Source organism: Pseudorca crassidens, chromosome 3 (genome assembly GCF_039906515.1).
Source record: "Pseudorca crassidens isolate mPseCra1 chromosome 3, mPseCra1.hap1, whole genome shotgun sequence".
Taxonomy (NCBI): domain Eukaryota; kingdom Metazoa; phylum Chordata; class Mammalia; order Artiodactyla; family Delphinidae; genus Pseudorca; species Pseudorca crassidens.
The window spans coordinates 137,681,915-137,702,593 of NC_090298.1; the positions used below are offsets into that span (position 1 = coordinate 137,681,915).

Sequence of the window (20,679 nt, forward strand, 5' to 3'; positions counted from 1 at the left end):
TCCTCCTTTCTGTAATCCTTTAAAAATTCATATACGTATTTTTTTTCTTGGAAATTATAAGAATGACTTGAATGGTTTGGTACAACATATCACTTGGTAAGGAGTTTTAAAATATACAATTATGTTTACTTACAGAACACAAATATATTTAAAACTTTATTATCCATTTATTATTTAGTGTTACTGCTCTTGTTAAACATTTTATCATGCGAGGTTAAATAATTAATGGATGAAAGTACTATTTTATTGTACATTTTTGTACCTTCTTTTATCACGTAAAAAGGATAGTGTCCTCTTTTATGTTGTTTACTTTCTTTGGTATATTCTCAAATTTATACTTCTACATGGCATATAAAACATTTATTTAAATTCCAGGACTTCCCTGGTGGTGGTCCAGTGGTTAAGAATCTGCCTTCCAATGCAGGGGACAAGGGTTTGATCCCTGGTCGGGGAACTAAGATCGCACATGCCACAGGGCAACTAAGTCTGCATGCTGCAATTACTGAGCCCGTGCGCCGCGACGAACAGCCCGCGCTCTGTAACGAAAGATCCCGCATGTCCCAAAGAAGATCCCACGTGCCACAACTAAGACCCAATGCAGCCAAATAAATATTTTAAAATTCCAAGTCATTTAAATCTAATTGATTACAATCAATTTGACTCTGCCAATTTTGTGTAATTCTTACGTGTATCTTTACTTAATTTTATTATGACCAAGAACATAGTCTTTTTTTCCGGCTGCATCAGGTCTTAGTTGTGGAGCACAGGATCTTCGTTGAGGTATGCGGGATCTCTCGTTGCGGCGCGTTGGCATCTCTCTAGTATGGCCTGCGGGTTTTCTCTTCTCTTGTTGTGGCCTGCAGGCTCCAGGATGCGCGGGCTTCAGAGCACGTGGGCTCTGTAGTTTGCAGCACACAGGCTCTCTAGTTGAGGTATGCAAGCTCAGTAGTTGTGGTGGCAGGCTTAGTCGCCCCGCAGCATGTGGGATCTTAGCTCCCTGACTGGGGATCAAATCCACATCTCTTGCATTGTAAGGCGGATTCTTTACCACTGGACCACCAGGGAAGTCCCAAGAATGTAGGCTTTCTAGCAATAAATTATTTGAAATTAATTTATGACAAAGCATGTAGTCAGTTTGTGTAAATACTAGAAAGGAAATTACTTTTTGTTGTTGTTGTCATTAAGAAAGAAAACAGCTGTTCCGTTTCCTTGATGTTGTTTTGCTGCATTTATCGAGAAGTGACTCAGCAGTTGTAAAGGTAAAATCATGGAGATTATTTTAAAACCATCCATAAAATCTAAAGAGATAGAAAATAGATTGGTGGTTCCCTGGAGCTGGGGGAGGGTACACAGATTGGCAGCACATGGGCAGGAGGGATCTTTCTGGGGTGATGGAAATACTCTAAAGTTCAATTGTGGTGATGTTTGCACAACTCTAAGTTTACTAAAAAATCATTGAATAATAACTTAAAACAAGTGAATTTTATGGTATGTAAGTTTTGCCTCAATAAAGCTATTAAGTTTAAAACCAAACAACAGCCACAGAGATGTTATCTTTTAGTACAAATAAGAGTGGTCCTGTGTTGGGGGCAAACGCTGGACATGATGATCAGCTCCTGCTGCAAAGCTAAGGGGTCCTCATGGCTCAGCCTGTTGCCCGTGTCCCCACAGTCTGCTTTCTGAACCCAAAGGCTTGCTGCAGCCCAGGCCTGAGCACACATGTCCTGCATCTGGACCCAGGCTGTTTATACCTGCGGAGCAGGTTTCCTCTGCTGGTGCAGGTCTTCACAGGCCCTGCCCAGCCTGCATCAGCAGCTTCCATGTCCCCATCCTCCCTAGGGGTCTTGAACCCCCACCTCCTGTGAGAGACTAAGTGTTGGGAACCTCTGGAATATGGCCTGGGCCCCATACCTGCCTGGGGAGAAGCCAGGAGGCCAAAGCAGTGGTTGAGGGTCACATTAATTCTCTATACACAGTGTAGTTTTTAGTTCTTTCAGGGATTTATTAAGGCATTGAGCATAGTGTGATTTTTAGCCAACTGAAATGAATACAAGGAAATATATCAGGACCTGAGGGATATGCTTTTAAGGTTAATGGTGAGGATGACGAGCTGAAAGAGAATTGAGAGTAACGCCTGTGCAGGCGGCACCCACCCTGGTGCAGCAGATGCTTTCTGCCCATGTCCCCCAGCCAGAAGCTCAGGCTCAGGGGCTTCTGGAGAGCATCTCGAAGTTCTCACCACTTTGGTGCCCAATAGGCACTCGACCCCCCTACCTGGCGCCAAGTGGCAGGAAAGCCCCCGGAGCACGCAGCTGCAGAAGAGGAGGTGGAGGACAGGGTGTGGCCTGGCCACAGTGCAGGGCAAGCAAGGGCAGATCAGAGAGCCCCTGACACTATGCAGGGGCCAGGAGGTCCAAGGCAGAACGAGGGGGTGGGGAGCCCCTGCCTAGGTCCCAACTGCGACTGTTCAGCCTTCTTTCCATTTACAACTCACTGCTTCTGGGGAGAACTGGAGGGGTGTGTCCTTCAAGAGAAAACAGAACGGGAGGGAGGGAGGAGAGAGAGGCCAGCCCCCAGGCCTTGGAGCCCTCAGCCCAAAACTGCAGACTGCTCATGGTCACTGGAGGTGCTAAACTGTCTCTCCACCTTCCTCTGGTCCTTGATCTTGAGTCCAATGTCTACCCTCTTCTCAAAGAAGTTCACCAGCACGGACTCCGTCAGGATGGAGGCCAGGATCTGCTCGAAGGAGATGCACCAGTCTGTATCAACGGCACCCCCACTGTGAGTGGTGGCCACGGGGCTGTGGGCCTCCCCACCCACCAGCACTGTGTCATCAGCCAGGTCCTCACACTGCAGGGAGCCCGTGCTGACCACTGAGTACGAGGACATGGACATGTCATCTTTGGTTTCATCGTCAGACAGAGGCTGGGGGGGGGAGCCCCGCCCCTCGCCGCCGCCCCCTTCGCCCACCACCTGGCTCTCCTGCGGTGCTTTCCCAAGGTGGGTGTCTCCACCCGCTTTGGCCTGGGGGTCCCCTGCAGCTGGCGGCTGAAGCTCCTGGGCCACGTCTTGAGGGGGGTGTGGGGCTGGCGGCTCGCTCTCCTCAGGGGCACTGTCCCTGGACTCTCCTCTGCCCGACCATGCAGAGAACCTCCTCCCCACTTCCCCAATGCGGAGCAGCAGGCTGGCCACCGTGGCGATAGCATGGTACAAGTCCTGCTCCATGGGGTCTTCGCTGAACATGTTGTAAAGCGTCTTGCACAGCTCTATGAACTGCTCCTTTTAAGGGGAAAAACAGAAAAAGGGCAGGGAGATGGTAAAGAATGGGTCAGATTGCCCTCAGATGATCCAGACTCACAGTGCTGGCCATTATGATTGGTGTGAGGGTGTTGTCCCATTAGTTGTCTCCGTACACCTGTGTCTTGATATGTCCATTTCACAGATTAGGACACTGAGGTGCAGAGAGGGAAAGGGCTTTCTTTTCCAGCTGCCATTCTTTCAGCACATATAGGAACATTTGGAGTCTCTCCCTGTCTCTATGTCCATTCTGTTAGCAGAGACAGACCTATTTCTATCATACCTTTCTAAACCCAGTGACTACAAGTACTTCTTCACTGTGTTTTAGAATCACATTGAGTTTTTTATATCTTTAATCAGAAGCGCCTCCAACTCTCCTTTATGAAGCTCTTTAGAGAGTGATGACAAGGTAAGGTAACTTGGGTTGGTTGAGAAGGGTGAAGAGGTCAGGTTCCAGGTCCTGAAACCATATTTAGGCTTCCTGGCCTGAGAATGGGATGAAACCTCCCTCCACGGGCACCCCATTCTTCAGGCTGTGGATGAGAGAGCACCCAGATTGCAAGGTTCCCCTTCGGGCACAGCAGACCGTGGTCAGGCTGCAGCTCAACAGCTGCCTTTGGTTAGATGTCTGTGGTCCTGGCTGTAAGACCCTTGGCAAGATGCCACGGTCCTGACGCAGAGACCAGCAAACAAACATTGGGTGGTGGGTTGAGTGGGCCTGTGTGTGCACAGCTCCGAGCGGGGCATGGGAGGGAGCAGAAGTGCTGTGATGTTGTCTCATAAATGGTGGTGTAAGTCTCTGCCTTTTGAGGCTCACCTTCCCCAGTGCTCCTCTGGTTCACGGATACCAATTAAACCAAAGCAAGTCATCACCAGCAGAGTGTTCTGGACAAGGCCCTGAAGCAACTGACCCCTTGTCCTACTAGAATAGTCCCTGACTGCTGCCTGACTAGAGGTTCTAAAGGTAGGCAGGAGAATCCCTACATTCCAGGGGGTGCTGGGACGGTGGTGAGGTGCCGGGTGGGAGGGCTCAGCCTTGGTCAGAATTTTCCAGAAACATCTGTTGCGTGTTCTGACTGGGCCTACCTGGTTCATCTTGGGAAGATCCTTAATCGTCTCCTTCTGAACCTCTTTCTCCTTGGCCCACATTCGAAGGTAGTGCCGATAGTCAGGAGGGCTGGTTCCCTTCTCCTCTGCGAGTTGGGAGAAAAAAATTAATCTCCATCTGTCAAATGAGAGAAAGAGGGCTGGGGGCTGGTAGCAGGGGGTAAGTGGGTTTAAGTATTGTCTGGCATGGAGTTACCTGGGCCCTATTACAAAACACCCCGGCATTTGGGGAGGTGGTGATGGAAAAAATACCCTAGAACACTCATGGGTCTCCCAAGTTATGCTGAAGTAGGTCTGAGCTAAGCTGATGAGGATAGCCCCAATCTGTCTTCCCCAAGATGGTGACAGAACCATGTGGAGGCTGAAGAGAGGGTGGCATGAGAAGGAGAGGCCAGCTGGGCACCTAGAGGAGTCCTGGCAGGAAGCAGGCACCGCAAGAGGGAGGCGGTGATGGCTGGGGGTGTTCACAGCTACAGGAGATTCAGGCCTGGGGCTGATGACAGCTGCACAGCTGATGGGCTGGGCATTCACCTCAAGGAGAGCTGTGGTGTCAGGCATGCATCTGCCATCTCCCCAGGGTACAGGGCTCTTCTGCAGTGACAGGGCAACCAGACCCCACCCACCCTGAGACCTCTACCAGCATCAGCAGATGTTGGCCTATATATACACCTCTTCTTTTTTCTTGGATGTCATTTCCAGCTCCCTCTTGCTCTTCCTGCTGTAGTGCTTCTGGACAATGGGATGAATAAAAAGAACAAGAACATTCTTCTGTTATGACTCCAAACCACTAAGGTCCTTGAGTGGTCGGTCTAGTCTGTGCTCTCCTGCGGAAGCGGACCTGGCCCTGGATGCTGCTTCTTCTCTGCCTTCTCTGAGAAGGGCTGTCTCACTCCACCCGAACCACAGAGCCACTGAACCCTCACATCCTCTTTTCAAAAGAATACAAGTCATACCACAGTTCTTAAGTGAAAGATGGCGCACGTTATGGGCAAGAAGTCTGAGACCAATGATTTCTATAGTTTCTGCTGATAAAGGTCAAACTCAGGGGAGTCCTAATTACCAATTCAACCTGCAACTGCCACACTAGCTGATGAGGAATTTTATGTACGTGAATCCTGCACTCAGCACTGTATTTCTTAAAGTGACATGTTTGCTGGAGTCTGCATACACCGTGCTCCTTATGGTGACCATAAACTTGGGGTGAGCAGGCTGCCCAGCTTTTGCAGACCTGTTCCCTGAGAGAATGTGGCCGGTGGGGGGACCTCAGGTGGAACGGCAGCGTCCCAGCTCTGAATGGCCCTTGGCAGCTATGTGGTGGCAGGGAAGGGCGCAGCGCTCCAGGCTCAGGCTTCTCACCAGGGAACGGACTGCTGCCTGGAGGCTATGTAAGGTCTGAGGACAGGGATCTGTACCCCGAGTCCCTGGCATCTCCTGCAAGTGCCTGGGACAAGCCTAAAGCATCCTTGATTTGCTCGAGTATAACAGAAGATACATCTGTTTCTTTAGTTTGTATACTTGAAATTAAGGTCGGTGTTTTGGTTGGTTTTCTAGGTGTATTACATACCACCAGCTTGATTGCCAAATCCCAGGCCCAGAATGCCCCATCACCCTGTACCCAGTACTCCCAACAGGTTTTAAGTGTAGCACAGGGATGACTTCTAATAGGCACTCAACATACGTATTTTTCCCCAACAAAAAAGTTGTGTGGAACATGAAAATGTTTCCAAAGAAAGCATCTACCACTCTCCTCCATCTCTGCTCATCTGTGCTTTGTCTGTTTCACAATGACAGCTTTGCAATGATAGCATTTTGTGTTTTTCCTATGACCATGATGACAGAATACTTTCTGCACGTGCCTGGGGAGGTGACACCCTAGTGCCTGTGCAACACCCACTATACTGTGTGTCCTCATTTACTGCCCTCACGCAAGCACAGCAGCTGCCCCTCTCCACCCCAGTCCACGGCTGGCTCTGGGTCCTCCTCGGAACTTAGCCACACAGGAGGCGTCTCTGGAACTAAGAGCTTCCAGGCCTCCTGACCATGCAGGGGAGCGTTCAGGAGATAAAACCCAAGGCCCTGGGGAAGCCAAGTGCAAAGGGGGCGCCCCTGCCCCCCAGGCACTGACCTTGAGCCTCCCAGGGCAGGAAAAGGTCCAGGTCGGAGGCCAGAGGAGATGCTGGAAGGGACAGCAGAGGAGGAGCAGAGGCAGAGGGAGGGAGAAGCCCGGGTCCGGGAAGGCAGAGACAAGAGAAACAGGAGTGAGAACACCACCGGGGGGCCTGGCCCTAGAGAGTGAGGCAGCTTCCCCTGGCTCTCACTCTGCACCTCCCCACGCAGCACACTCCCCGAGCCCATGGAGGGCCGTAGGCCACCTGCATGCGCCCCACAGCAGTGTTGCTTGGCACAGGGTCCGAGGCCAGTGGTATACAGAGTGCTCACCTTCTGAGGAGCTGTTCTCAGTGAAATAATGGGTCGCTTCCAGGGCTGACTCAGCCTCCTCTGGGCTCAGGGCTGTGCTCGGAGCAAAAGAAGAGTGAGGGCAGGAGGGAACAACATGATTCTCACCAAACGAAATCTCCCTGAGTCCTGGACAAAGGCCCTCCCTGCAACTGCCACTGTGTGCTCCACAGCTCCCAGCCCCACCAATATGGTGGATGGTCACAGTGGTAACAGCTGACGACTGATTCTGGTTGACTCGTGCATTGTGTCTGAAAATGTAATATATACATATCCCAGATAAAAATCCAGTCAGTGCAGCTGGGAGTTGGTTGAGCGGCCATCCTTTCTCCTACCCCACGATGATGCGGCCCAGAGGATTCTTTTGGGATGTTTTATGCTCCTGCAGGTACATATGCAGGGACGGGCCAGGCACAAGTGACTTGTTCTCACTTTATACACTTGGGCATTGTTCCACACCAGCACATACTGGCCTGCCTCGTTTTGCGATAAAGTAGTCTCTGGGGTGTCGGATCCACTTGGTTCTGTGCAGGGGGCTTATTCTCCCCATTGTACAGAGGGGGAGGAAGTGAGCGAGTTTTAACAGTGTATGGCACAAGGGGAGGTGGCAGGTGTGGGTCGCCACTAGAGCCCTAGATGAAGCAAGGCGGGCAGGGGTGGCTTGGAAGTGGCAGCGCTGGCCGCATGTGCCACTTCATGGACAGGCTCTCGGCACAGTGGGGCCTGCCCAGCCCAGGCCTCTCTCTCAGCAGAATGAGAGGTGGCCTATACCAGTCTTTCCATGGAAGTGTTCCTTGTTGCGTTACAGGGAACAACCAGCCAAAGGTGAGAATATCTGTGTCAGGAGCAGTTGTCTCTCCAACTCTGGATGCAGAGAACAACCCTGGGGGAAGCTTTAAAACTACAGTCTGGACCCCGCCCCAGGCCAATCAAGTGAGAGCCTCTGGGATGAAAAATCACTCAGGCTAACTCTGAGGCAGCTGCTGACTCCCAGGGGCAGGTCATGAACAACAGCAGGAACCCAGGACAGCCCCACCCCAGAGCAGAACCCCTGGGGCCAAATTTTCACCAGCCCGTCTCAATTCCCTCCTGTGAAAATGGGGAAGGCCTCCCCCACTGCACTTGGACAACTCTGAGTGGCCACCCCTGCTGAGCCAGGTGAGCTAGGCTCATGAAGCAGCAAGAGCCCCTGCTTTGGGACCAGCTACTGAGGACGACCCACTGTCAGTGTCCCAGCAGGCCCGGCACTGCTAGAGAAGCCAGAGGAGAGCAGCCATACAACAGGGCTCCCTGGCCTTGGCACCCCCACGCCGCTCCTCTGGTGAGAAACAGGAACCCTTGAGAGACTTAAGGATAAGCTAATGAACACAAGAGATTCAAACCTGAATATCCACTCCTGTGAGTCCCCCTCACGAGGGGGTGTTCTAGTTGAGTGGCATAGTGCTCCATCTGGGCCTTTGCCTGTGGGCAGACTCCTCCCTGAGACTCCCACACATTCCCTCCCAGGTCACTCAGGTCATGGCCCTGCTCTCAGACCAAGATTGGGCTGGGCCTCAGCCTCCATGCTCTGGCTCCTCCACTCTCTGTCAGGACGGGCGAGCCTCCACTATGTTGGGACCCTAGCTGCTGCAAGGCCCAGAACTCCACAGAGGCCTGTGCCATGGAATGCTGCACCTCCAGCTCTGGACACATGAGAAGCCCCTGCTGGGGAGTGGGACAGAAGGCTCTCACCTGGAGGCAAGTGCAGCTTGTAGAGCACCTTGAGCTTCTCTGTCAGGTCCCCATGGTACATCCTACCTGTGGAGGAAGGCCAGCAAGGAGGCACGCTGGCAAAAGGGCACAAGAGTCCCATAGCCAGTCCACATTCGAATACCTCCCCTTCCAATGGGTTCTGGTGGGACCCTCCTCACCACCTGACTCTCTCCTGGAGAGAACCCTGGGGGTGAGCACCAGGCCTCTGGCTTGCCCCTTCTCTGGGACCTGCAGACCCGGCCTCCAGCAGTGGACTGAGGGAGGGGAGGGGAGGGAGGGCTCCCATTGGATCTCCATGTATCTCCAGTGGGAAAACTGCACTTCCTTTATCAAGGGTCAAGGGCTCCAGGCTGCCCTCAGCTCGCTGCAGTGGGAAGACTGGCCAGGGCTGGCATCTGGAGGCTTCCGCAGAAAGGGCGTGGGCACGGAAAGGCCCCTGCAGGCCCTGGAGCCACTCACTTATCCCTGTCACGAACTCCTTGAAGTTGATCAGCGAGTCCTTATTTTCATCCAGGAGCCGAAACATGCGCCCCGCCAGCACGGATGTGTGGGAGCCACAGGCCCAGGGTGTCAGGCTGGCAAAGAGTTCCTGGAACTGGTTCGTGTCGATGCGGTACTGCTCCAGGTAGGGCAGGCTGGGGTCCCGACGTACAGCTGCAGGGCGGCTGCTCCCCCAGTACTGACTCGCCAGCTGCTTGGCCTGCAGGGAGCATAGCCTGGTGAGATGGCCTGGCCTCCTGGCCCCTGGGTGCTTAGGATTACCAGGCTGGTTGGTGTGTTCACCCTCCTCCTCCATCCAAGTCTGCAGAGTCCTGGATAGTGAGCACTGGGCTACACAGAGCATCTCGCAGAACCTCCTGCGTTGGTACCATCAGTCCCTAGTTTATAGCCGTGTGAGTCAAGACAGGGCCCTAGGACTGCCAGCCACGGCGGCCACAGCGAGTGAGAGGCAGCACTGGCTGGACTGCTCTGACCTTAAGGCCATAGCAGGGTGGTTATCTTGGGGGTTGAACCAGAGGCAGCTGGAGGGGCAGATGGGACCCGACAATGAGATCAGAAAGGCATTGTAGACATGGCTGTTTCTGCCTGCTCTTCACACCCTTTCCCCTTCTTCTGTTAACAGCACCTGAACTTTTCCTGGAAAGCCCCTCTTGCCCCACCCTCAGGCCATGGGGTGGGCACGTGGCCCAGTTTTGGGTCAGCAGCAAACACCCTCCTGTAGCCACAGCACCTAACTTGAGTCATTCCAACAATTAACCCTAGGCTTTTTGCTAAAACCACTTGGAAAGAAAAATTTTCTTTTCACTGGGGTTACTGAGCGGACAGGATGACCTTGGAGATGCTGACAACAGTCCTGCCACTCTGTAGGAAGAGCAGTCCAGGTGATATCTGAGGTAGGGGAGCTTGCCAGGATGTTGGAACACCTAGATCCAGTCATGCCTGAAGCTGTACATTCCTAGACTTTTTCAGTTTCATGAGCCAATGCATTCCCTTTTATATAAGCTGACTTGAGTGGATTTTCTTCCACTTAAAAGAGTGTCCTGCCTAAACTCCAAGAAGGATTAAATTCTACCATGTGAACTTTGTAGTAACTGCATCTGAGGATGCTTTTAAACCTATTTCTCTCCTGGCAGGAGGCTGCTACCCTGAGGATGAATTTAGGGGACTAGGATGGGATAGTGGTCCTCCCTTGCTCTTGGCTGTCACCTTAAACACCATGTAAAGGTCCTCCAGCTCTTCAATTGAGAAACCAATGTCCCCAGGTATAGCTCGAACCTAGAAGGAAAGAGAAACAGGATGTATTAATGAATTCTCAAGTTCCTGCTCTTTGAGAGAATCCCCATGTGGATGAGGGCGAAGACACGAACTGCCCTCTTGGTGTTGCCAGCTGGCCGAGCACATGAGGGTAGTCCATTCAGGAAAGAAAGCGTGGTCTACACTCCTACCCTTCATCACCCATCCTGTCACTCAATTCACACTCCCTGAGCTCCTTCCTGGTGGGCACTGGGGGTGCCTTTCTGTTCTGAACACCCAGTCAGGGACACAGGGCGAGGGGCGGTGATCAAGACACTGCTATCTGGATCCCTTGAAAGGCCCTGGCACTGGCACTTTGGAAGGTGACCTAGAACTTCGCAGTTACTTCTCCCTCCAGAGACAGGAGGACAAAGGCTTGCAGCAGAGGTCAGCGGGCTGAGTGGATGGAGGGCTGGGTGGCTGAGTGTTGCTACCCAGGGGCAGGGGTTAAAGCCAGGCCTGAGGGCTCAGTCCAGAGTGGGATCATGCTTAGCCTTTAGGCATTGAGGCATCAGAGAAGCTTCCCTGTGACCAATCCACAAGTAGAAAATTGTGACCAGCCCTCTCCCCACTTCCCTAAATTTGCCCCTTCACTCCTGGATTCCAGTCCCACACAAGACAGTGCTAGGGGACCCTGCACCCTGCTCCTCAGGGAAGTCTGGAGATGGCTCGGCAGGAGCAGCCCACTTGGTCACCATCCCCACCCTAGCTCCCAGCCTGCACCCTGGGGCCATGGGAGCCCGGGCCCATCCGTACCACACTCCTCTTGGCCGTATCCTCCAAGGACTGGATCACTTTCAGCCTCTGTTTAAACCGCATCTGTTCAATGTCCTCGGCCCTCAGGCTGCTGAATTTCTACCAGTCAGAGGTGATTCAGTGAGATAAGGTGGAACCACAGAGCAGAGGACAGCCACCCACCATGGCCAACTGCACCCACACGGCCCAAGGGAGTGGTCTGGCCAAGAAGCCCGCAGTGAGTGCTGACCTCATATGACACTTTCAGGAGGTCGAAGATGTCCACCTCTTCAGGAGGGTCATCTCCACTCGTCAGCAGGGCATGGAGGTGTGGGATAGGAGGAGAGACACTCTGCTTATTGACCACATTATCCAGGTATCTGTAAGGATTAAAGGACAGAAATCTAGATCACCCACAGGTGACAGGGGTGTCTTACCCATGGCTAAGTGATGTGGAGAGACGTAATTTGCCCAGACTCCCAATCAATGAGTGAGTGTGCTGAGGGCCGGGCATCCTCCAGGAGAGAGAAAGATGAGCCACTGCAGGGAGGAGGGGGAGAGGCAAATCAGGGATGGGTACCCTGGCAAATCAGGGATGCCCCCTGGAGGCAGTTGAGAGGCTTGAGCACTAACTCTGAGAAAGCTAGGCTGTCCACTGGGGTCTCACGGCGGGGGGCACCTTTACAAGTCCAGACCCTACCAAACCAGGAGAGAGGTTTGTCCCAGCTGGAGGGATGACACGCTTCCTCCATCTGGCGTGTCACTGGGCCAGATGTGAGTACTCCCTGCCTGGCCAGGAAGAATCAGGGACCAAAGGAGTGTCCCAGGAGGAAGGCGAGGGAGGAGCCCTGCTGTGGGGGTGTCCGAGGAACACAGCCTCGGGACAGGGCCTGACTTTGGCTGGACTAGGCCAACCAGGACCTCACACTCTCCCAGGCTCTCTGGCTGGGCCTGACACTCAGGTGGGACACACCCACTGGCTCCGGCACCATTCCTGGTCAGGCCCTGCTGCTAAGGAGGGGCCCCATCTGTCTGGTGTGGGAGATGGGCATGAAAACCACTTGCCGACTCTGGCCATGGGCTGAGTATCTTGTCATCACTGAGGACAAAGAGCAAGCATGGCCCATAGCAGAGAAGCAACAACTCTGCCAGCCTGGGACCCTTACAGGTTCCCAGTCAGCACTGGGCTGGCTCGGCAGGCAGGTGGCAGCGTCCCTGGCTGTCCCGGGTGGCCAGGAGCATTCCAGGCTGGGCAAATACATGCACGTGGGCTGGCAAGGCTGTATAGAGCTCAGGGCCTGGGCCACAGTAAGCACCCCCTAGGAAGGCACCTGGTTATAAAGGTCTTGAAGGCCAGGCTAGGGGACTTAGATCCTTTGTCCAGAAAACCACCAGTGGCACAGGGAGTTCCCATATCCCAAGGGAGGAACAGGGTCAGATTCTGATCAGGAAGAGCCCTGTGGGATGCTGGTGGATGAGACTGGAACAAGGAAAACTGTGACGATGCAGACACAGGGCCCTTGGCAGGGGTGTCATGGGTCTGCCCTGAGGCTGTAGGGGTTGAGGGGAGGGGCTGGACCCCAGAGAGAGTCCATGAGGATGGGATGTGGGGACTGAGGGAGGACAAGGCAGCCAGGATGACCCTGGGCCTTAGGCGTGCCTGGTGGATATCAGCTCATTCAGCAGCTACAGTAGGCCCAACATGGGCCCTTGTCTAGGTGACGGGGTGACAGTGATGCTACTGAGCTGGGAAAGGCACGACCAGGAGTGCTTTGTGGGAATAACAGACACCCAACCTTCGCTAGAGGAGGGAGGCCCTGCTGTTCCAGCTGCCTCCTGCCCACCAAGCCCTCCAGTCCAGTGTGCTCTGGCCCACTACCTGTTTTACCTTCTCCCAGCACTTATTACTACTCCAGTACTGTTCTGTCTCCTTCCAGAAAGGAGGCTCTCTCTGCCCCCCTGGAGTATCCCCAGGTCTAGTCCTGTCTGGGCATGTGGTAGGTACAGTCCCAGGATGCTGACCAAGAAGCACATAGGGCTGGGGAGGGGTGGGGTGCTGCAGTCAGTGCTGGCCAGCTCCCCAGCAGGAGGAGGGAGGCCAGCTCAGTCACCTGCCCAGGACGGTCATGGCCTCGCCCTCGTCGCTGCAGCCCAGTAGCTGCTCCATGTTGGCATCCAGGATGGCCAAGGCCACCTGCAGGATCACCTTGATGCCCTCGTAGAAGAAGCAGTCAACAATGACCGCAGCGCTCTCAAAGGGCATGACGCTGAGAAAGAGGGTCAGGAACCAGGAGAGCGAGATGCTGGGAATCACCCCCAGGTCCTGCATCTTCTCGGAGAGCTGGGGCAGGAAGTCTCTCGTGAGCTCTTCGAAGATGCCTTGGTCCACCAGGGCCCCTAGGGAGAGAACAAAGGAGTCTGAATGGTGAGCTCACACCCCTGACTCAGGCAGGCCCTCATGTGGGACCCCAGGGTCTGAGTTGCAAGAAGCTCACCTGGTCCCCAGCCAGCTCTGCTTACAACTGAGGGCTGGAGGGGGGCAGGTGGGGTGGAGAAAACAAGAACGGAAAAAATTATGTAAGTTTCCTTTCTACTACTTCCAAATCGCTGTGTGAAAAAACGATTTCTTCCACTATACTTGGATTTTATTTTTGGGAAATACTAATTTCTCTCTAGGGCGTCAAAAGTAAACAGTGAGCAGCTGCATAGCACAGGGAGATCAGCTCGGTGCTTTGTGACCACCTAGAGGGGTGGGATAGGGAGGGTGGGAGGGAGGGAGACGCAAGAGGGAAGAGATATGGGGATACATGTATATGTATAACCGATTCACTTTGTTATAAAGCGGAAACTAACACATGATTGTAAACCAATTATACTCCAATAAAGATATTAAAAATAAATAAATAAAATAATAAGAAAAATTAAAAAAAAAAACAAAAACAAACAAAAAAACCAAACCAAAAAAAGAAGTAAACAGTGATCTCAGTAGCTTGTGTGTGTACTGACCTGAAGCTTGTGAACAGATGCAATTCTAAAGGACCCCAAGAGTGGAAACCCCCAAAAGCAAACAGTAAGGGAAGGACATTTTAGAATAACAGACTTAATTATATATGTACTTAAATATATTTGCAAGTGCACTTCCATTTAATAACACAGATTCTACTGGCTGTGAGTTCCTAACAGTTGACATGGAGGTATACTATATGCTCTAGCTGTGATACTGGAAATTTTCCACAATAAAAATGTTTAAGAGTTAGATGGATGTGAATTTAGGCCCCAAGCTAACTTCTTCTCTCACTGCCGGCAACTCCTAGGGAATCGCATAAAGTCTGGGAGAGACGGTTGGGGTCTGTGTTTGGCTCTCTACTTTTCAGCTGTGTGAAGATTTAGCAGCTTCCTAATCTATGGAGCGGAACCTGTGACTGTCTGCAGCCTGGGGCAAGGCTGTGAGGCCTCCAAGAGCTCACCTGTGGGATGTGCTGAATGTAGACCTGGCCCAGGGAGGCCTGCCACCCCCACAGGGAGCTGCCAGTCTCAGGCACTCACCAACCACCCTGGTGTTGTAGTAGTCGGGCAGCATGCGTTCACAGAGGGCCACCAGCAGCCAGAATGCCTCCTCCTCGCTGCCATAGAGCAGGAGCACTGAGGTGACGATGTTCATGGCCTATGGGCACAGAGACAGGTAGGGGGTGTCATGGAGCTGTCCCCCCCCCCCCGCCCCCACCAAGTGGCCTATGCATCCTCCTCTACCAGCAGGCCTGGTAACAACAAACTCTTCCACCCAACTCTGGGCAATGTGCCAAAAGACAATTTGCAGGAAATCAATTTGACCAAAACGGTCAATCAAGTTCCTCAAATTGGGCCTGCAGGCATTCGGACACCCGAGAAGGCGAGGCCTTCTTCGGGGTGGTGTCTGGTGTCACAGGTGCAGCACGGGGCCAGGAGGATGTGTGAGTGAGCTGCATGCAATGGCCACATGGCTGCAGGGAGGCCATGGCAAAGTAGTGACCATGCACAGCCTGAGCTGATACCAAGGCTTGTAAGAAAAAGCATCAATGGCGGCAAATTATCTTAAAAATGATTTAGAGCCAGCACACTGGTTTTCCATGCACTGGCAATATGTCCTGCAGAACACTGGTCCTACAGAAAAGTGATTTCTCTGAAATCCAGAGGCAGTCATAGGGAAACAGAAAGCCATCTGACCTGGTCATGAAAATGCCCACTAGATTTAAAATCAAATGCCTCTGGAAATGCAAATCAAAACTGCAGTGAGGGGCTTTCCTGGTGGCGCAGTGGTTGAGAGTCCACCTGCTGATGCAGGGGACACGGGTTCGTGCCCCGGTCCAGGAAGATCCCACATGCCGCGGAGCGGCTGGGCCCGTGAGCCATGGCTGCTGAGCCTGCACATCTGAAGCCTGTGCTCCGCAACGGGAGAGGCCACAACAGTGAGAGGCCCGCGTACCGCAAAAAAAAAACTAAAAAAAAAACAACTGCAGTGAGATGCCACCTCATACCATTACGATGGCTACTATCAAAAAACCAGAAAATAACCAGTGTTGGTGAGGGTGGCGAGAAACTATAGCCTTTGTGTATTGTGGGTAGGAATGAAGAATGGTGCAGCTCGTGTGGAAAATGCTATGACAACTCTCATAATTCAAAAAATTAAATATATGATCCAGCAATTCCACTTCTGGGTATAATGCCCAGAAGAACTGGGTTTGGATATTGTACACCTATGCTCATAGCAGCACTATCCACAACAGCCAAAATGTGGAAGCAACCCAAGTGGCCATGGATGATGAATGGATAAACAAAACACGCTGTATACATACAACGGAATATTCTTCAGCCTTAAAAAGGAAGGAAATTTTGACACATGCTACAACATAGATGAAACTTGAGAACATTATGCAAATGAAATAAGCTAGTCACAAAAAGACAATACTGTATGATGCTTATATGAGGTACTTAGTCAAAATCATAGAGACAGAAAAGATAATGGTGGTTGCCAGGGGTAAGCAGGGGAGTTGTTTAATGGGTACAGTTTCCATTTTGCAAGATGAAGAAGAGTTCTGGAGATGGATAGTGGTGATGGTTGTACAATGATATACCTAATGCCACTGAACTGTAAACTTAAAATGATTAAGATGGCAAGTTTTATGTTATGTGTATTTTACCACACACACAAAACAATCAAACGCCTCAGGACCCAGACCAGAAGCACATACGTGGCAAGGGGATAAGGTGAGCGATGAACACTGCTTCTAATTTCATCTTTTTCTGTGATTAGGATCTTCCTGGGGGGGGGGAACAGGGCACAGTCACAGGTGTGTGGGGCCATCACTTAGGCCCAGAGCCATGCGGAGGTGCTCCTGTGAGCTTCTGGTGGGAGATGCTGTCTCTGGACCCTGCTAAGCCCCTGTACCTGGCAGTAGCCAATGGTGGGGTTTCGGAAAGCGTAGGCAGTCAGCACCCGGCGGAGTGCAGCGATCCCGAGCTCATTCTGGAAGGCAGGGTGCTCGGGCATGGAGCGGTGGAGGTCTCGCTCGATCTCCTCCGTGGCCAGGCTGTACTTCCCTGTGGACTTCTCCACCAGCTCAGCATAGTAGCCAGGGTGAGTCACCATCTCATTCCAGGCCCCTGTGGAGACACAGCTGGTAGCTGTCTCCCTCTTCCTCCCCTCCCGGGACTTCGAGGGCAACAGGGCAGGGTGGAGACGTCAATGCACTGCAGAAGAGTAGTGGCACTTTGGGGCCAACTAAGAGGTGCCAGGCAGAGTTTCCCTCATGATTGCTTCTGAGAGGAGTCACCCCACCCAAGTTCAAATGGCTGACTTGCCCTCCTGAAACCATCCAAGTGGCCAAGGGTGTGAATGTTGTCAGAGCCTGACCCAAGGAAAGAAGGCCTCAGGAGGCCTGTTTGCCTTCCACTGCTGGTGGGAAGGCACCGCCTCACTGGTTTCTGCTCCCCGGAATGCCCCTCCTGGCACACATGAGCTTCATTACGGCTGAGAGACATGTTCTCGCCCTCTAAAGGCTGGTGGTTCCTGCCCGGCCGACTCAGGAGGCCAACTGGGGGTCATGGAGGCTGAGGCTGTGGGGCCGTGAGGCCAGGGCAGCTCACCAGAGAAGAGGAGCCACAGCTCCCCCCGGAGGCTCTCGGGGATGCCCTTCAGCACCAGCTCCCGCGTCCTGGCGGTGCGGTACATGCACATGCCGCGCCCGTACTCAAAAAAGTGGATGTGCCACGACTCCTCTTTCATCTTCTCCTTGGCCTGGGGGAACAGCAGACAGGGGGGCTGTGAATGCGACCTGAGTGCTGAGGCAGGTGTCAGGCCCTCCACCTCTCCTCCAAGGGCTTGTGGCGAAAATGCCACGAGCCCAGGCTGGGCTATGCATGGCATCACCCTCGGGCGTCAGGGACACGGGACCCCCTGCAGAGGCCTGAAGCCCATGACCAGCACTTCTGAACAGGTCACTCAGGGTGTCCCTGGGCACTGCACATCGTCACCCAAGGGCCGCAGACTGGCCCTGCCCTTCCCCCTATCTGGCCTGCATGGTGGTGGAGCCCCAAGTCTGGGCTTACCCCCTTGGCTCCCAGGTCCTCCATGGGCGTGTTTCTCTGGAAGAGTTTGAGCAGGCCCTGGGAAGCGGTTGGAGCCTCCTGTGCATGGGACCCCTGGAGGCCACCGAGGGGTGAGGTCGGGCTGGCAGGCTGTTCTGACACCTCCTGAGGAGCTGGGGAAGACTGGGAAATACAACATGGGAAGGAAAGCACTGAGCGAGTGAACTGCCCCACTGCCTGCGGGGTGGCCGTGTGCGAAAGAGCAGGAGGCCATGCTGTGGCTCAGCCCTACATCCTCTCTGGCCAGACACACACCTGTGTTGTCCTTCTTCACCAGGGACAGGTTCTGGTGCTCATCCTGTCAGGCCCTCTCTGTGAGGTCAGGGCCAGGAGAGAAGAAACCGCAAGGAGACAGCTCCACGTGCCCCTTCCTGAACTCTGTGTCCCCTACAAGGGCTTGACTGGCAGCACTCATGGGTGCTCCCTGTGATGCCTTTCTTGCTCCAGCCTCTGGGGTGCAGACCCTGCCGAGCCCTGTAGGGACAGCTGCTGGTGGCGTCTGCCCGGACTGTTCTTGGGTCCCACCATTGTAGCGCTGCCCCATGGGGCCCCTGGACACAGTGATTGGCTCAAGTGGGGAGTGCTGGGAAAGAGCACTGGGGCCCCCACTGGAGCCCAAGCATGGAGGGGAAAGTGGAGCAGAGGCAGGGTGACATCAGGCCTGCTCACCCAGTACGTCCCGAGGCTGACAGCTTGCCTCACCCTTTTCAGACTGACAGAGTCCTAATTGAGGACATGCCTCCTGCGGGTGCCCTCAGTGACAACTGAGTGAGGGAAGGAGTCCTCTTTCCTCTCCTCCCTCCCTCAGGCTACCTGTCCACTGTACCCTCAAGGGCCCCTCAAAGAAGAAGGGGCCCCCAGGCACTCTGAGGGCTGGTGGCTGTCCGCAAGGCTCCCTCTCTCTGGGCCACTTGCCTGGTGTGTGGTGTGGTCTACAGTGGCCACACATCTCTTGGGCCACACCACCTCTTTCCGGACACTTGTGCAGCTCAAAACCGGGTTCTCCTTAGCAGTCCGCCACACTTGCAACAAGGCTGTGGGGCTTTGGGAGGTGAAAATAAAGACATATGCCTAGAACTAGGTGTGTGGGGAGGGGGTCCCCACCTGTGGGCCATCTCTAACCATAAACAGGGCTCTGGTAGGGCTGTAGGCCATTCTCCAGTGTAGGAACCTGGGAATCTGCTTTCCCGTTGCACGGACGGCCAAACAGCAAGAGAAATGGATCCTGGGTGGTTCTGGGAACATACTTGGGGGCAATATGGGGCTGGGAGAAGAAAAGGGGGGCATCAAGGACAAAGGTCTAAAAGGAAGCCCTAACATTCAGGGTTCTTCCCCTGGCTTTCTGGAACCTTAGTACCCTTCAGGTACAGTGTGGGTGACACCAGGCAACTGCCCCTGCTTGTGGATTGTGTTCTACCTGCAGGCACCTGACTTCAAGGTGAGCTCACTGCCGTGGGCAATGGCCTGGGCAGGGAGTTTGTTCCCTAGCCCGGGGGTCAGGTGGAACAGAGTCAGTGCCCACTCTGTCTGTCCTCCTCTCAGCTCGCTCCCCAAGTGCCCACCAGCAGGAACAACACCGCTCTTGGGTGGACACTGGTCACTGGCTCCCTTGAATCCACTTCTCCTTCTGCCAGCAGTGGCTTCCAATTTTTTTTGGGCGCAACACATCTCTCTCCACTCTTGGACCCACACTTTGTGGAATCCACTGAGGTTTGCGGTGGTGGCCACAAGCTAATTAGCATTTCCCATGCCTGCGGGGACTTCGGGTACTGTGTCGGCCACTCTGCAGGGAATGTCAGGATGAGCCACGGAGGGTGCAGGGGCTGCACCACCATGCTGGTGCCACACACGCCCCGGGGATGACACTCATCCAGTGGAGACAGCCCAGCTCTGATGATAGGCGGCCAACTGTGTGGACTTCTTGGCTTCGTGGGCCAGTGAGCTCCCCTTCTGCGTGCTCCGGTCTGAGCTGAGTTTCTGCCCTTGTGCCTGTCAGCTCTGATCCCACTGGCTGTGGTCAAGCAGGGGTGCTGGACGCCTCCCCCGAGACTTTCACCCTCTCTGTGTTCCACATGAGAACCTGTACCACAGCTGTGATGGCTTCACAGGGAACACATGCTAAACTCATCAAGCTGTGCTATTTCAATATGTACAGCATATTGTATATCAAATTTACCTCAGTAGAACTGTTTTTAATAAAAAGGAAAAAAAAAAAGAGAACTCTGCTAAGTTCATATCCACAGCCTGCCCCTCTGCCCCTGGCTGGTGTTTTCAAAATGGATTTTAGATCAACTAAAATACATTTTCATGACAAACTGCCCGAATCCAGGGACATGACCCCAGTCCAGACCCCAAGCATCCTGATGCAGAGAGTCTGCTTCTGGCTCGAGGTTCCCTGCAGGAACAAGGACACAGATGGACTTGCAGGCCACAGAGCACTGCAGAGAATCAAAAACCTCAGTGCCGGAAAGGAGATTGACTTGAGGATGTGACCTCAGCAATAACCATCCTTCGTGACAGACAGGTTCCTGGGGTGATGGTGAGCTCACAGACCCATACTGCCTGGGAATCCAGTCTCCCTCTCCTTCCTCTTGGTAACTGTCTCACACATTTTTCCAGTGCAAACCTCCCAAACCATCCATCTTCCTCACTTCCTACTGCCAACTACTGAACTGAGCAAGCAGAAGCAGGAGCAATCTGACAGCCATCCACGGTCACCCCCACCGGCCCACCTTCCCACAACTGTGGCCACGCATGCCAGGCCCAACTCTCCCCCGACTCGAGCCCAAGATCCTACCGCTCTCGCCTCCAGGACCTTCTTCTGTCAACTGGCCCCTCTCCACTGGATTAATTACCATCAGCATAGAATCATGCTGTTGTCCCTACAAGCCCTCCCCGTTCTTCAACTGGGTG

At 53.4% G+C, this 20,679-nt stretch overlaps 1 protein-coding gene across 12 annotated transcripts in view; it reads right to left on the bottom strand.

Moving 5' to 3' along the window:
* Positions 1-1,978: 1,978 nt before the first annotated feature.
* TBC1D9B (TBC1 domain family member 9B) overlaps positions 1,979-20,679 on the bottom strand; it is a 43,764-nt gene continuing 25,063 nt past the window's right edge. Inside the window, exons 8-22 of one of the 12 annotated variants that reach the window (XM_067732583.1) lie at positions 17,728-17,889; positions 17,266-17,416; positions 16,568-16,782; positions 14,689-14,806; positions 13,254-13,539; positions 11,393-11,522; positions 11,164-11,262; positions 10,321-10,389; positions 9,073-9,313; positions 8,593-8,658; positions 6,844-6,915; positions 6,530-6,580; positions 5,074-5,133; positions 4,384-4,490; positions 1,979-3,279 (exon numbers count right to left, since the gene is read on the bottom strand). In XM_067732583.1, coding sequence (XP_067588684.1) covers positions 2,590-3,279; positions 4,384-4,490; positions 5,074-5,133; positions 6,530-6,580; positions 6,844-6,915; positions 8,593-8,658; positions 9,073-9,313; positions 10,321-10,389; positions 11,164-11,262; positions 11,393-11,522; positions 13,254-13,539; positions 14,689-14,806; positions 16,568-16,782; positions 17,266-17,416; positions 17,728-17,889 — 2,517 coding nt within the window. In that variant the 3' untranslated portion in view covers positions 1,979-2,589. Of the gene's footprint in view, positions 3,280-4,383; positions 4,523-5,027; positions 5,134-6,529; positions 6,581-6,843; positions 6,916-8,592; positions 8,659-9,072; positions 9,314-10,320; positions 10,390-11,163; positions 11,263-11,392; positions 11,523-13,253; positions 13,540-14,688; positions 14,807-16,567; positions 16,783-17,265; positions 17,417-17,727; positions 17,890-20,679 lie in introns of all 12 variants that reach the window. The other 11 variants (XM_067732581.1, XR_010942245.1, XR_010942246.1 and 8 more) reach the window with 11 other exon arrangements.